Source organism: Phoxinus phoxinus, assembly GCF_949152265.1.
Source record: "Phoxinus phoxinus genome assembly, chromosome: 1".
In the NCBI taxonomy this organism is placed as follows: domain Eukaryota; kingdom Metazoa; phylum Chordata; class Actinopteri; order Cypriniformes; family Leuciscidae; genus Phoxinus; species Phoxinus phoxinus.
Genome location: NC_136876.1, coordinates 14,294,596 through 14,311,234, shown reverse-complemented (window position 1 = coordinate 14,311,234; position 16,639 = coordinate 14,294,596). Strand labels below are relative to the sequence as shown.

Genomic DNA, 16,639 nt, shown 5'->3' with positions numbered 1-16,639 from the left:
CTCACCCTATGGATTTCTTTCTTCTGTTGTACACAAAAGAAGATATTTTGAAGAATGTCGGTAACTAAATATTTGCAGGTCCCCATTGACTTCCATCGTATGAATGCGGATGTAGAATGGGGACCAGAAACTGAATTTGCATTTGAACTTTCCCTGTAAGCCAACATCTACATGAGTTTTGTATGGAATGTGGACAGGTGTACTATTGGAAAAGGCTGCATGCTCTCAGCTATTCTCAGTAAGTAATTAAGTAAGTAAGTAATACGTCTTTCCACTGACCAGAGACAGACTTCAAATGCTCACTCGAACATCTTTATGTCTATTCTGACCACTTCATGAAGTGTTACAGAAAACATTAAGGCTGAGATCCTGTTTGAGATCCATCTGTTGAAACATACTCAGACTGATGGGAAGTGTTACTCTGTTTGCACGGGCTTGTGAAGTTGAGAGTGCTGGCAGCTACTCTTCTAGCAGCTTTCTCTAACACAACCCCAAGGGCTCTGGAGCAGGTGTTTACGCTCTGAGACACGAACCCTGTGCATCTACAATGCGTCTAGCTTGCATTAACCTATCATTCAGCAAATGGTAATGTAACCCGAGATCCACATATACAACATACACATACACATACAACTTTAATGATGACTTTACTACCTCTCTGGGGATTGAAAGTTGCGTAGACTGTCAATGGAGGGAGAGCAATCTCTCAGATTTCATTAAAAAGATCTTCATTTGTGTTTTAACTCTCTCTTTTCCAGCACTTTAGACACAGTTGCTCCGTTGCGCTTAAAGAAGATTAAAGAACATAGTCCAACGCCGTGGCACAACGAGCACACTCAGGCCCTTAAGAGAGCAGCCAGAAAAATGGAGTGCAACTGGAAGAAAACAAAACTAAAGGTGTTTCGGATTTCATGGAAGGAGAGCTCGATTGCTTACAGAGAGGCTTTAAAAGCTGCTAGATCTGCTTATTTTTCAACCCTATTAGAAGAAAATAAACATAATCCTAGGTATTTATTTGAAACAGTGGCTAAACTAATGAAAAAGAAAGCTTCAAGCCCAGAAGTTTCCAAGAAACACAGCAGTAATGACTTTATGAACTTCTTCACTTATAAGATCGATAATATCAGGGACAAAATTATAACTATGCAACCATCTAATACAGTATCGCATCAGGAAGTGCATTGTAGTCTCTCTGAGGGAAAATTTGATTCATTCATTGCTATAGGAGAGGAAGAATTTTGCAAACTCGTCAAATCATCTAAATCGACAACGTGTATGTTAGACCCTATACCAACTAAGCTGCTGAAAGAGATGCTTCCAGATGTCATAGATCCTCTTCTTAATATCATTAATTCATCTTTGTCTCTAGGATACGTACCAAAAACCTTTAAGCTAGCTATGATTAAACCGTTTGTTAAAAAACAGCAACTTGATCCTACAAAACTAGTCAATTACAGGCCGATCTCTAATCTGCCATTTCTGTCAAAGATATTAGAAAAAGCAGTATCCTCACAACTGTGTTCCTTTCTTGAAAGAAATGATATCTGCGAGGATTTTAAGTCCGGATTTAGACCGTACCATAGTACCGAGACAGCTCTCGTTAGAGTCACAAATGATTTGCTCTTATCATCCGATCGTGGTTGTATCTCTCTATTAGTATTACTTGATCTTAGTGCTGCATTTGACACCATTGACCACAACATCCTTTTAAATAGACTCGAACATTATGTTGGCATTAGTGGAATTGCACTAGCATGGTTTAAATCATACTTATCTGACCGTTATCAGTTTGTAGCAGTAAATGAAGAGATGTCTTATCAATCACAAGTTCAGTATGGCGTACCACAAGGCTCAGTACTAGGACCGCTGCTGTTCACTCTGTATATGCTACCATTAGGAGATATCATTAGGAAACATGGAATTAGCTTTCACTGTAATGCCGACGATACTCAGCTGTATATTTCTTCCAAACCTAACGAAACCTACCAATTCACAAAATTAACGGAATGCATAGCTGATATAAAAAATTGGATGACTAGTAATTTTCTACTACTAAATTCAGAAAAAGATTCAAATTATTGGACAAAAAACTTCCACACGTAATAACCTAGAGTACTGTCTAACACTTGATGGCTGCTCTGTTAAGTCTTCGTCGTCGGTTAGGAACCTGGGTGTGCTCTTTGATACCAATCTTTCATTTGAAAGTCATGTGTCTAGTATCTGTAAAACCGCTTTCTTCCATCTTAAAAATATATCTAAATTACGTCATATGCTCTCAATGAATAATGCAGAACAATTAGTTCATGCGTTTATGACCTCAAGGCTAGATTATTGTAATGCTCTACTGGGTGGTTGCCCTGCACGCTTAATAAACAAACTACAGCTAGTTCAAAACGCAGCAGCTCGAGTTCTTACCAGAACCAGGAAGTATGACCATATTAGCCCCGTTCTGTCAACACTGCATTGGCTGCCTATTAAACATCGTATAAATTTTTAAATATTGCTGATCACTTACAAAGCACTAAATGGTTTAGCTCCACAGTACTTGAGCGAGCTCTTAACACATTATAGTCCTTCACTTCTACTGCGATCTCAAAATTCCGGCCAGTTAATAATACCTAGAATATCAAAATCGACTGCTGGCGGTAGATCCTTTTCCTATTTAGCACCAAAACTTTGGAACAGTCTTCCTAACATTGTCCGGGAAGCAGACACACTCTGTCAGTTCAAATCTAGACTTAAAACACATCTCTTCGGCCTAGCATACACATAACACATTATAGACTTCTATAATTCAATGTTAGGCTGCATAGTTTAGAACAGCCGGGACCGGGAACACTTCCCGTAAATCCTGATGTACTTGGTACATCATAAGAAGGATGGCGTTTAAGAAGAATATTAGTCTCTCTGTCTATCCCGAGGTTTACCGCTGTCCACCGGAACCAGGCCGTATCCAGATCTGATGAAGGACCAGCGCCAGGACACGACGACGCCGCTGACCTGAAGTGTCAACCAGTCTCTCCTCCTCTCCACTCCGACTTCAACAAACAGGAACTGGACAAATACTCTGATTCATTCTGAACTTCTGACCTGTAATGCTTCTGAATCATAATCATACACTGTTCACTCATTGGCCAGAGGAGAACTGGCCCCTGACTGAGCCTGGGTTCTCAGGTTTTTACTATATTTACTAATGGAGAAAAAAGTTTTTTTCTCCATTCTGTCAACTGATGGAGTTTTGGTTCCTTGCCGCTGTTGCCTTACCTTCTGGCTTGCTTAGTTGGGGACATTTAATATTCAACAATATTATAGATCTGCCTTAAAGGTGGACAATGATGAAATTGTTTTTTTGTATTATTTTCATGTTATCACTGTGAAGCTGCTTTGATACAATCTGTATTGTAAAAAGCGCTATATAAATAAAGGTGACTTGACTTGACTTGACTTCTGGGGCCGGTTTCACAAAGATAGACTTTGACTATGGCTTAGATATAGTAGATAGTCAGACTTCAGAAAGACATCTAAATCAGACCGTTTCACAAAGCACTTAAGACTTTGACTATCTTAAGTAGGACTACACTGCAATGCATTCTGGTTAAACTAAGACACTTTTCAAAACAAAAAACATGGCAGATCGAGTAAACGCATTCAGCCGCTCAGTGCAGTTTAACCCAGCAGAAAATATGTGTTTGTTGGAGGAGTATAACAGTTACAAGGACATTTTACTTGGGAAATTTAGCGGAGAATGTAGTAACAAGAAGAAATGTTTGGAAAAAGATTGCTATGACAGTTAACAGCGTTAATCTGACCGTTGAGCGTCAAAGACGTACAGAAAAGATACAAAAACGAAACTGACGATGAAGTCCTCATTATTATATATTTCCAGTAGGTTACTGCGGTCCCTAAAAACCCTTTCCCTTCTCAGCGCTCTCCACGTTGTCTGCAAACCACAAATTCTGAGCCATTTTCCCTTTTCTTTTGGCTGTTTGTGATGTAACTGATTGTTACTGCTGGTTGCCAAGTTAACATAGAGTCTTAGACTGAAGTTAGCCTGGGGGTAAGGTGTCTCATTTTTTTGGTCTAAATTAAGTCAGTCTTTATTTTTGTGAAACAGTCAAACTTGCATTAGACTAGTCTATGAGCAAATTTTAGACTTGTCTAACACTATAGACCGGTCTAAAATAGCTTTGTGAAACCGGCCCCTGAAGATGAACGAAAGTCTTACGGGTTTTGGAATAACATGAGGGTGAGTAAATGATGACAAAATTGTCATTTTTGGGTAAACTATCCCTTTAAGGCAGCAAAGTATCTGGATGCTTTCTGGATGTCAAACGTTTGTGGACGATGTTGATAGTTACTGTATTGATATATATACGACTTTACTCTGCTAGGAAACTTGGGTGCACTTGAGGAGAACTTACTTATACATCCATTAAAAATCACCAAAACACTAGTTGAGTAAAAGACATTACGCAAACATATCTCAGATATTCTGAAATTATAAGCTTATAAACTGCGTCCATAATAAAGCTCATGTAATGAGATTTTCTGATCATATGAAAAATCATTTGAAATTGGAATGCACAGCTGCAGATGTTGTATGAAGATGAAGCTTGGGTTTTGAAATGGCGCTTAGCTGAGGGTTTGTTACTCAGAAGAACATACTGCTGTTACTCACACTTTGGTTGAACATGTCGGTCTCATGCCGCAGCGTGGTGTACTGACGCAGATGCTGCTGGATCATCTCTACTCGCTCCACCTCCAGCCTCTCCAACTCCTTCAGAGCACAAACACACACAATCACAGATCCAGCATCAGTCTGTGCACGGCCTTTAGAAAAAAAGTGTGGTTCTTGACTCAATCTTAAAGAACTTCTTAAGGCAAAAAGGTTCTATATAAAGATAAATGTCTTAAATGATTGCATAATACTTTCATGTTAAAGCAGGGCTATGCAGTTTCGGGAATTTCTTTGCTGTATTCTCGCTTTTTCTCTATAGAGCTCCCCCTACAGCTCCGGAATAGATATTTGACAACACTGTCGAAAAACTCATTGTCGACTCTCAGATACCAGAGGCTAGTAGATCAACGGCATCAAAGCAGACGGGAAATTCTTTACAACGTCTTCTTCATTCGGGTTCGAACCGCGTGAGGGAGCGCAATAATTACATAATTTTAGCAGATTTCTTTTTGCCGTAAAGCAATTCTTTACATCGCGAGACCTGATATCACGCGATACTTCCTGACGCCGCGTCCGGCGGCCCGCCGGCTCAAAGTTGCAAGTGTGTTTTTTCCACTCACATGCGATATATTAGTGGTGCGAGACGACCAGCATTCAACCTGAAAAAAGTAATATAACCATTCCAATGACTCCAAAGCTGTTCGGTTAAGGTAAAAAAGCTGCATAGTTCATCTTTAAATGAGTTAAAGTTTTTTCTACTGATAAAATATGTTAATGAGCTGTTTAATGTTACAATTAAATTAATTAAAACATTAAAAAATCCAATCTTAGGATAGGAAGCCCTAAAAGGTTCTATATGAAGTGTGTAAAATAAACTTTTAAGCTTCTATGTAGAACCTTTTCTTACAGTCATTGGAACATCAGTTGAACGTTTAGACAAAAACACAATTCATTTTCTTTATGGTGAAATTAATTATTCACAGTAATGTATAAACCTTTTAAGATACCTGCCATGAGTGCAGGGTTATATAGTGAAGATTCATAATACAGAAGCCACAGGTCAGTGAAAATTCAACTTATTTCCAATTCAATTGATAAATTCCCAGTGAAGAACTACACTACCCATAATCCTTAAAGGGGGGGTAAAATACTTAGTTTCAGTCAATCTCATGTTAATCTTGAGTACCTATAGAGTAATAGTGCGTCCTTAATATCTCCAAAAAGTCTTTAGTTTCATCATATTTATAAAATAAAAATACAGCTTTCCGATTCTAACCGGAAAAAGCCGAGGTCCTTGATTCTGGGCGTGGGCGGAGCTATAGAGTCAAGCGGGAGCGCCCGGGAAGGTTTGCTTATTATCGATCGTGGTGCGGTATGCCATATTACTATATATATTTGGTTTGCAAATCCAGCGACGACCTGGGTCTTGTTAATAAAACATTCGTCACTGAAATGACCAGAACACAAAACCGCACTTGCCACACTCCTTTGCTGTCCCGGAAATACAAACTGCATCCACTGTTCCAGTAACACTGGGTTCTTTGGGAAGCTGAACAAGGTAAACTTTCCCTCACATCCCAAAACACACTTTTTTGGAGACATTCTTGACATCAACCATTCCTATTTAGCGCTGCTGATGATGATTTCCGGTAGTAGCGCGTCATGAGCGCGGTCTTTCTCTCCTCTGGTCGACGTGTGCGTGAACGCGCTTTTCCGAGAGCAATGCTCATATAAGGAGTTCCACTCTGGTCTACGTCATTAGATCTACGATAGAAAAAAAACAGCCGAAACGTGTTGCAACCCGGAAGTATGATTTTCAGCACAGAAATTCTCTGTTATTCGTTCAAAATAACTTTTCAAACTTTGGCCATTATTAGCATGAGAATCCATCTCTTTAACACTGTAAACAACTCTGAATACATGAAACACCATTGTACCCCCCCTTTAACGTCCCCCTTTAGTCGATTATTTGATCCCTTAAAACTCATCTTTGATCACCAAAATGACATATTTAAATGTTTTTTCCTTGATTTTTTTTTTGTCATTCCTTAAAATAGCTTGAATGTAATGAATAATACAAGGTTCGATGAATATGCAAATTAGCCCCGCCTCCACTCACTCACACCAGCTCAGAGATCCACTCATTGACGATCACACGTTGACCTGATTGGTTACAAGGTAGGTTGTGACGTTTTGAGACTGTGTTTGATTCACTGCAGTTTTAAGGAGAAAATGCTCAGCAATGGTTTTGAATTTCCACATGGTTTTGTCTCACAAAGAAGATTAAAAAATCTCTGCATAAATATGCATGATATATCATCTTGCTCAGGGAAACATCATGAAATAATTACCAGGCTTGTGGTGACCATCTCCTCAAACCACTTTGACTGAGCCTGGTTGTAAAGGTCCACACAGCGCATCAGATCATCACCTATTCAGAAAAAACACAATGCAGTTACATTACAATTTTTTTTTAAAATATAGTGTGGTTTATGCTTAAAACAAGTGGAAAAAATGAAAGACACTATAAACTTTTCCTAACCATTTGCTTCTTCTTAAACTTGATTTCAAAATTCTAAACATTGAAGAAAATACAAAAGAACACATTTTGTAATTAAATATAATTTTACCTATTCTTCTCAACTGAATATATCTTGTTTAAATGCAATTTTTATATTTTTACAGGTAAAACAAACAAACAAAGATAATGAATATTTTTCATAGCTGTGTGGGCACATTGCTTGCCAGCAGATGGCAGTCTCAACTTATTTATTACTATTTGTATTGCCGTCTGTAACAACAATCACAGTTAACATTCAAACTCCAAGCTGTTAACCAAGAACAACTGTTTTCACCCACAACTGCTTTACAATTAAGTGCATAATTAAAGGTAATCTGAGGGAAAAGGAGGCAGATGTGTGCGAGAGAGAAAGAGAGTATTGACATCTTGAGAACCCCCCCCCCCAGATTGCTCCATCTATATGTAAATGAGCTGTATAGGCTTTAGAGACATTTGCATTAGTGATTTGAACTGCCATGATTATTGAAGGAAACCGGCGTTTGAGCCCTGCTTAATGTTTGGTCGTTGATTTATAGCGGGAACTGTGACTCGCTCTGTGCGTGGGAGTTTGAGAAAGAGAGACGCAGATAACATCATTCAGGGTTTTTCTACTGAGCTCAGCTGCAGTGGAAAACACAGTAAAGCTCTTGGCAGCATCACAATTAAAAACAATCTCCTGCAGTCGAGCACTGGAAGAGATCTCTGCAAACAAAGAAAATCAAAGCTGACTTTTGATTTACACTATATCAAATGGCTTATTGTAATTCGAGTAATTATAATCAATAACGAATGAGTTTGATAATATAATCTAGATTTTTACATCTTTTTTTAATTTGTGCTAGGGTGTTGTGGCTGCCTGCCAGGGCATTGCTTTGCATTGCTAATGTGTTCTGAGTGGATATAGGCGGTTACTAGAAGGTAGCTTACTGGTTGAAGAGTCCATATACTCAAGTCTCTGTAACATTGTGGTCTTTGGCGGGTTCCACATTCAGTCTAAGGCAAGGGTTAAATTTGCAGACCTTTCGATGCCAAAGACCTTCCTAAAATATATAGGCAAATCGATATTTATCTATATTGACCCATACAGTGTGAGAGATTATACAATAGCATACAAGTGTGATGATATACATGTTGCCCTTTACTGTATATTGTGACTGTACTAAAGAAAAAATAATAATATTAAAATATTCAGTACAGTATATATAACATTTATTTATAATTTATTTAAATTATTTATTTATTCATTGTTGAAATATTTTCTAAAATTGCTGAACTACACTACACTTCACATAATCGTTAAGAGAGATCCACCAATCTGTGAAGCTGATGTTACCAAAGAAATTACAGCAAAGAGCTTAGAAAGAGATTTCGGAGAAACACTGTTGAAAGTGGATAAGACCGAGCAGCACAACACACTTGTAGCCGATCAGCAGTAGAGGGCGTGTCCACTCATGATGGGGGAGGAGAGAGTGAGCCAATCATTAGTAGAGGGCATGTCCACTCATGATGGGGGAGGAGAGAGTGAGTCAATCAGCAGTAGGGGGCGTGTCCACTCATGATGGGGGAGGAGAGAGTGAGCCAATCACCAGTACAGGGCGTGTCCACTCATGATGGGGAGGAGAGAGTGAACCAATCATTAGTAGAGGGCGTGTCCACACATAATGGGGAGGAGAGAGTGAACCAATCATTAGTAGAGGGCGTGTCCACTCATGATGGGGAGGAGAGAGTGAACCAATCATTAGTAGAGGCCGTGTCCACTCATGATGGGGGAGGAGAGAGTGAGCCAATCACCAGTAGAGGGTGTGTCTACTCATGATGGGGGAGGAGAGAGTGAGTCAATCAGCAGTAGAGGGTGTGTCCACTCATGATGGGGGAGGAGAGAGTGAGTCAATCAGCAGTAGGGGGCGTGTCCACTCATGATGGGGGAGGAGAGAGTGAGTCAATCAGCAGTAGAGGGCGTGTCCACTCATGATGGGGGAGGAGAGAGTGAGTCAATCAGCAGTAGAGGGTGTGTCCACTCATGATGGGGGAGGAGAGAGTGAGTCAATCAGCAGTAGGGGGCGTGTCCACTCATGATGGGGGAGGAGAGAGTGAGTCAATCAGCAGTAGGGGGCGTGTCCACTCATGATGGGGGAGGAGAGAGTGAGCCAATCACCAGTACAGGGCGTGTCCACTCATGATGGGGGAGGAGAGAGTGAGCCAATCACCAGTAGAGGGTGTGTCCACTCATGATGGGGGAGGAGAGAGTGAGTCAATCAGCAGTAGGGGGCGTGTCCACTCATGATGGGGGAGGAGAGAGTGAGCCAATCACCAGTACAGGGCGTGTCCACTCATGATGGGGGAGGAGAGAGTGAGCCAATCACCAGTACAGGGCGTGTCCACTCATGATGGGGGAGGAGAGAGTGAGTCAATCAGCAGTAGGGGGCGTGTCCACTCATGATGGGGGAGGAGAGAGTGAGTCAATCACCAGTACAGGGCGTCTCCACTCATGATGGGGAGGAGAGAGTGAACCAATCATTAGTAGAGGGCGTGTCCACACATAATGGGGAGGAGAGAGTGAACCAATCATTAGTAGAGGGCGTGTCCACTCATGATGGGGAGGAGAGAGTGAGCCAATCAGCAGTAGGGGGCGTGTCCACACATGATGGGGAGGAGAGAGAGTGAGTCAATCAGCAGTAGGGGGCGTGTCACTCATGATGAAGAAGGAGAGAGATTGAGTCAATCAGCAGTAGAGGGTGTGTCCACTCATGGTGGGGAGGAGAGAGTGAGCCAATCAGCAGTAGGGGGCGTGTCACTCATGATGAGGAAGGAGAGAGAGTGCAAGAGGGATATTTGAAGACTGAAGAAAGAGAAATGGCTGACAGAGATTACAAAAGAGAAAAGCTCAGAGAAACATCACTGGGAAAAGAAGAGGCCTGCTCTCTCATCCTTCACTGTCGTCACTCCTCCTTTTATGCTTCCGAAGCTGCTCCGTGAGAGATATGAGACTGGTGCAGCGCACAGGTGACGCTCATTATCAGTCACGCCACCGGCCTCACACCATTCTCTCATGGCACTCCGCCCTGCCCTGCTTGCCGCATACGTGACCTGCCAGCGTCAGTTACTACAGAATACTATATATTTGGAAATACTACTCTGTTGGCGTACTGTTTTTCGCATACTATGCAGTTGGGAAGTATTCAATTTCAGATGCACTGTTGCTGTTGTTGTAATGTTAGCTCTAGTAACAAAGCACTTTTGAGTGTCATTGTTTGTCTGGAGCTGCTGACGACTCAAAACCAACTCTTGCTCCTATATACTCTTGTGTACTGATTTAATTTTTTGTTCTTCCTTGTCATTCATTTGTCCTCTTCGCTTTATTTTTCCTGAAGCAATATTTTGCTTTTAAAAATCGCAATTGTGATCAAAAGCACAAAAAATGCTGCGGTGGTTGCATGGTAGAAATATTATTCATGGTCCTGAATAATAAAGCCATGGTACTGAATGATCATCATGTGCCATGTACCATATTTACATGGAATTCCATGGTACGTAGTGCTTGGAACACCTAACCCAAAAAAACAATGGAATTACCATTCCCAAACTTTTCTGTTACAAAACATGTCAATATCACGGTAGCCTACTTTTCATTACTTTAAAGTGAGTGCATTCTGTGTTTTGGAAATGAATAGTGAACCAGGAACTTCTCTCACAGTGCTGCTACACTGTTAGACCTTACCGCTTTTTTTTTACAGTAAAATACTGGCAACACTGTTGCCAGTAACTTACTGTTAATTGTACAGTTCTTTACTGTAATCTACAGTATTTTACTGTAATATACAGTGTGTTACTGTAAAATGCACTAAATTAAAACTCGCGTTAAAACTAATTTCACTTGCAGAAACCGACTGCCTTAAATTGACCAACTGTCATTTAAATGTATTAACTAATATGTGTAATGCATTAATAATGTGAGAAAAGAGTTAAGAACTTTCATTAGAAACCACTAAAAAACTTAAGTACACAAAAAGATTTCCACTGGACCAGCAACTACACAGTCACCGCCTGATAAATAAAGCAACATGCAGCATATCATCGATGTTTCTAGATCTTCTGCTGGACTGAAGCACAGGCTCTACTCTTCAGCACAATGGTGACCCAAAAAACTACATTTTACAGTAAACTACTGGCAACAGTGTTGCCAGTATAAACCTGTTTTATAACTTACAGTTTATTACTGTTAAAATACTTTTCGTGGGTGTGTCTTTTTATCTTACACTGTTAACCCTTTCAACCCCACAGGAAAATCCACACTACAAAGAGTAAAAAGTAACATTGACAGTGTTGCAGTGAGATAATAAAGTGAATATGTAAGTGATTGTTGAGCATTAGTGATGAACACCTGCTGTTAACAACCAGAATCACTGAAGGAAAGAGGAACACAAGAACAGAAAATAGAGAAACACAAGAACTACAACTGACTTCCAGCCATTACACATTATAACACATATTATTAACCAGTATATCTTTATTTCTGTCATACATCTACAGAAGTAGTTATTGAGATGTTTAATTGAAAATGTTACCATTATAGAGATCAGTGTTTGCTTTAGTTGGGTTGCTGATGCTAACATATTTGTTTTTCTCTTGCTGCTTGAGCAGTGTTTTTGCAAATCACACTTGTGCACACACACAGTTTGTGAATGATTGTGGTTATGATGAAATCATTATATAGCCTGTTCATTCACTAAGAAGTTAATTCTCACTCATTCAGAGTTTATTTGTCAATCAAAAGTGTTAACGGTACCACCACTGTGAAACCACAACAACGACTAATTTATTTCTAACACAAGCATAACCAAAAATAACAGAGTTACGCTGTAATACAGAAACACAGAAATATCACAAATTAGAACATGCATCTCAACAATGGTGGGAATATTTGTTTTGATTATTATTCATGCAGCAGAGCATGCTGGGAGTTTTATACTATCCTGGTACCCAGCATGCATTGCGACATGAAACTTTTGATCGTCACCATTGTTGAGATTCATACGCTGATTGCTGATGTCTGTGTGTGCCTGAATCAAGCAGGATTAAATACAATTTTAATGCACTATATGATAACAATATTCTTCAGTTGACCTGATTATGGATAGATTGCTGGATTTCGTGTTATAGATTTTCAAATATATTATATTAAATTTATATCTCACATACAAAAAATAGCAAAAACTCGCTCATGGATGATTTTGATTTAATCACAAAAAAGCAAAAACATCTGATCAACTTCCTCTTGACTTCTTCTTGCTGTAACAAATGTGCTTTATAAACTCACTGTTACAACAGCCAGAGAGAGAAATGGAAGTAATGTTTAAGTCAAGTTAAGCTACAAGAGACCAACTAAAGCAAATACTGATCTCCATCATGGTGACAACAAACTTTATTATTAACTAAATCCCTGTTCATTCTCAACAATAACTTTTGTACATGTATGAAATAAATAATGTTAAACTGGTTTCACACTCAGTGTGGCTGGAAGTCAGTTGTAGTTCTTGTGTTTCTCTTTTTTCTGTTCTGGTTTCTCTGTCCTTCAGTGATTCTGCTTATCAGGTGTTCACCAGTGTCTCAATTCACTCACTTTTTTTCATTCAAGTGGACTATATTAGTGAACTAATGTAGGGAATAGTGAATGAGGGTATAGGGTGTGATTGGGAACACAGCCTCTGAGTGTCGACTTTGAGCGCTGTTAATTCACAGTAAATTCCTGTAGGTATATTCCTGTATATTACTGTTTTAATGGAAAGTGGTATGATATTGTAAGAATTTGGGCTTTTTCTACAGTAAGGGCTAACAGTGTAGACTAAAACACTCAGTGTGGCTGTACAAGAGTCAGTCATGGTCATTTGGCCCTCTGTACTGATAGAGACAGTCTATAAGAACCGAATAAGACACCGTTAGAGTCCTCAATAATGCAGCCGTCACTCAGGCCAACATGTTGTCCCGAACCTCGAAGGGTGAGTGAATTCTCCCCCGTGTGAATCTCAGGGCTGCCAGGTCTTCTTGCGTAAGGGATTGCGTGAGTGTCCAGCTCAGGACAAATCCGCCATTGATAGTATGCGTTCTGAGGAATAAGACGCTTGGCGTGCTGATCGTCCGCTCCCACAGGGCCCGTTTTCCCACTGCAAAAAATAGATCATTGCTCCATGCCTTTCCCAACTCCGTCTGGAACCAATACGGCCTGGCTCCTCTCAAACAAAGACTCCTGGGACTGAGTCACGGTCCTCTTCAATCCCCGTGCAGCGTTCTCTCCCATCCTGTTTGTCATGCCTCTCTCCACAGCTAAAAAACACAGTCCCATCTCCACACGCTACAACATTGGCAGCCGAGTGGTGCCCTGCGCAAGATTTCCCCACAAAGAAAGCTCCTTACTCAACATAGTGTAAAAAGCACTGATGCCTGATTACAGGTTTGTTTAATTTGCAAAGCCATAAGTGGAAGAGAATGGCACGATGTTTTTAAAACGAGAAACTATTGAGGAAGTCAGAAAGTTGGTCTGCTACAGTGTTATGACAGCTGGAAATAATTGAGGGACTGATGACTTGAGGATTCTTATAGTTCTGATGGGCTTTTTAATGAACTTCTTAGCCCTATAAAGCCTATTGCATCATATTTGATTTGCAAAATTCTAAAGGCTTCTAAATTATCAACATGATCAAAACTTTGCTGAAAAACTTTTATACTGATTTAAATTATACAAGCTATCAGAATTGTATCTTATTCTGACCATTTTTGCTCAGTTTGGGCCTCTGAATAGTTTTTTCCTCAAATGTAAGCTCCATGTTCTCATATATTACAGTATATTACATGAGCCTGATGAATCAAATATGATACTTACAGTATACTGTATATACTTATGATACTTAGGTAGCATTTGAAGCTTGACAATTGCTTGTTAAATGTATATGAGGCCATATACAATAGCTTTGTATAAAGACCAGACTGAAATTATCCGTTATTATGTAATTCTTTGAAACTTTCCCATCCACTGCAGTTCTCAGATACATTCCTTAAATAATCCTTAATTTTTTGGACCATAGAGCCATAATATCACCCCTAAAAACTTGAACTACTATTGTACCTCCAATTATTTCCTGGGTTTAGAAGCATCTTAGATCAAAGAAAAGTGTTTTCAAGATTGTGTGTAGTAAGATCACACTAGTTCGGGCTTAATGAACTGCTTTTGTACTGATGCTCTGACCTGCTTGTGTGGATTTCCGTCGGGCTTTCTTAATATCCTCCTCTGTTTTGTTACTCAATTTGATCTCAAGCTGCTGTGTTTTCACCTCAAGATCCTTCTGTCGGTCTGCTAGAGCCTTCCGTGCCTGCACAACACAACACAAAGAAGTCATGAGAAGACCAGATTATATGTGGGAACTTTCCACAAATAGGGCACAACATAAACATTATGCTTTTCCTTCTTCGAAAAAAAAAAAAGTCAACCATCAACCTCAAAAGTTCAAACCTAACCTTGAGAGATTTTCTAATCAATTGCGATGGAATTAGCGATTTTTAAACACTAAATTAAGACGTTGAACAAAGGTTGAAACCCTGATTTGTGTGATTTTGTAATTTTCTAGCAAGTAAATGAACGCAAATTGAATAGAATGTAAATAATTGATACTATAGTGGCTAACAGAACTGCAAATTTAGTCTGAATTTGTTCACACAGTCATGTTGTCTGCAGGTTGTTAGATTATTAGTAAATGTTCTCTGCTGTATTCAATCATATCAAGCCATAGATCATGTGAGCTTCATTGTCTGCAATCCTACTGATAGCTGCCGCATTGCGACAGTTAAACTGTGCTAAACTTCGATGCATTGCCTATGGTTACTGTTGCTCATGTCGCCAGAAATGGCCAATTCTCACTGGAAATGAATGACGGATAAGAGGCCTGGGGTCACTGCTGATGTTTAATCAGAGGGATAAACAAGGGAATCTCTCAAGGCATCATTCGGATGTGTTCTCATTTCTCATCCAGCCATCTGCTGTCCATGCACAAGTTTGAATAGACATGTCGACACACTGGCTTCAAGACATAAAGCGCAACCTGGGAAACATTTTAGAGAAATTTGTACCAGCAACACACTGACTTGAAGAGAAAGTTTAAATATGCTAGACACAAATCACAATGGACTCAAAAGTTCCCTTGTGAAAAAGAAGTAAACTTGAGCATTCTTTTAAAAAACAGTATTTGTTATGGAAATAATACATTTTAAAAGGCTAGGACTCTTAATGCTCCTCACAACTATTCTTTCACAATTTGAACCTGATGAATCTGGACATTGTCATCCTGTAATATGACCATGATGTTCCTACATTGTTTAAGACATGAAAAGTTACACACTCCATCATTTAGAGTTAGAAGAACTGTTGCCAAACATATAACATGCTAGATACATAATAATGAAACATAATAATGATCCAATCATAAACATACGATTTGAATGTGACAAAGATTTTTGTCTTTTAAGATTAAGATTTTGTCTTTTAAGATGTGACAAGTGCACATCTAAATGAATTAAGTACACTTCTTTTTCACTAGGGTTTAAACAAAACATTTATAGAGTTTGCACCTTCTCCACTGCAGCATAACGGCTGACCAGCTGCTTCCTCAGGTCAGCGATGTGGTGGTCGTATTTCTTCATGTCTTTTTTAAAGTTGTCCCCTCTGAAGGTCAGGAAAGGCTTCTCGACTTCACTCTGGAGCTGGAGACAAAATCCTTGAAATCAGTCGAACATCTCTAAGACGACATTTACTTCATTTCAGCGCATACAGTATTTGGATCAAGCCCAAAGTTTCTGCTCCAGTAATGATTATGATGATGATGTTCTTTAAGAAAGAAGGCTTTTGTTTTGCCGTCTCCGTAAATCGCGCGTGATCTGAGGGAATAAGACTGCAGAATCACCTCCATCTTCCTGCAATTAATCACCCACACTGGAACTAAATGGAGCACGCGAGTGTCAACGCGGTGGAAATAGACAAATCACAGCAGACTGAGAAAAGCTGTGTAGCTCATTACATACAGGCAGCTAATAACATCTCTGAGGGGAAGCTATTCAGTACGGCACAGGAATGAAATAAAGGCCGGATACTTCATCTTCACTGACAATGCATGAGTTTGAACTGCCAGTTTCTCAACTGGATCTTATATCACCACCTCTACTGAGAAATGTCATCATAAGAGTGAACTGAGAACTGCCCACCTTTGAGGAGAACTTGAGATGGACCTCGGCTTCATCAGCTAGACTCTTCTTGACTTGAGCCCAAGCTTCTCCAAGAGTCCTAACCAATCAAACCAGGTTAAAGCTGCCATATTACTCTTCAGAGATATCAAAATACTTATTTTAATACACCCCGA

General features: G+C 39.7%; 1 protein-coding gene across 2 annotated transcripts in view; it reads right to left on the bottom strand.

Moving 5' to 3' along the window:
* Positions 1-16,639, bottom strand: part of gas7a (growth arrest-specific 7a) — a 56,901-nt gene that overhangs the window by 3,733 nt on the left and 36,529 nt on the right. For both annotated transcript variants that reach the window (XM_079638500.1, XM_079638501.1), the window contains exons 9-13: positions 16,485-16,563; positions 15,855-15,986; positions 14,479-14,602; positions 7,030-7,109; positions 4,679-4,777 (exon numbers count right to left, since the gene is read on the bottom strand). In XM_079638500.1, coding sequence (XP_079494626.1) covers positions 4,679-4,777; positions 7,030-7,109; positions 14,479-14,602; positions 15,855-15,986; positions 16,485-16,563 — 514 coding nt within the window. The remainder of the gene's footprint in view (positions 1-4,678; positions 4,778-7,029; positions 7,110-14,478; positions 14,603-15,854; positions 15,987-16,484; positions 16,564-16,639) is intronic.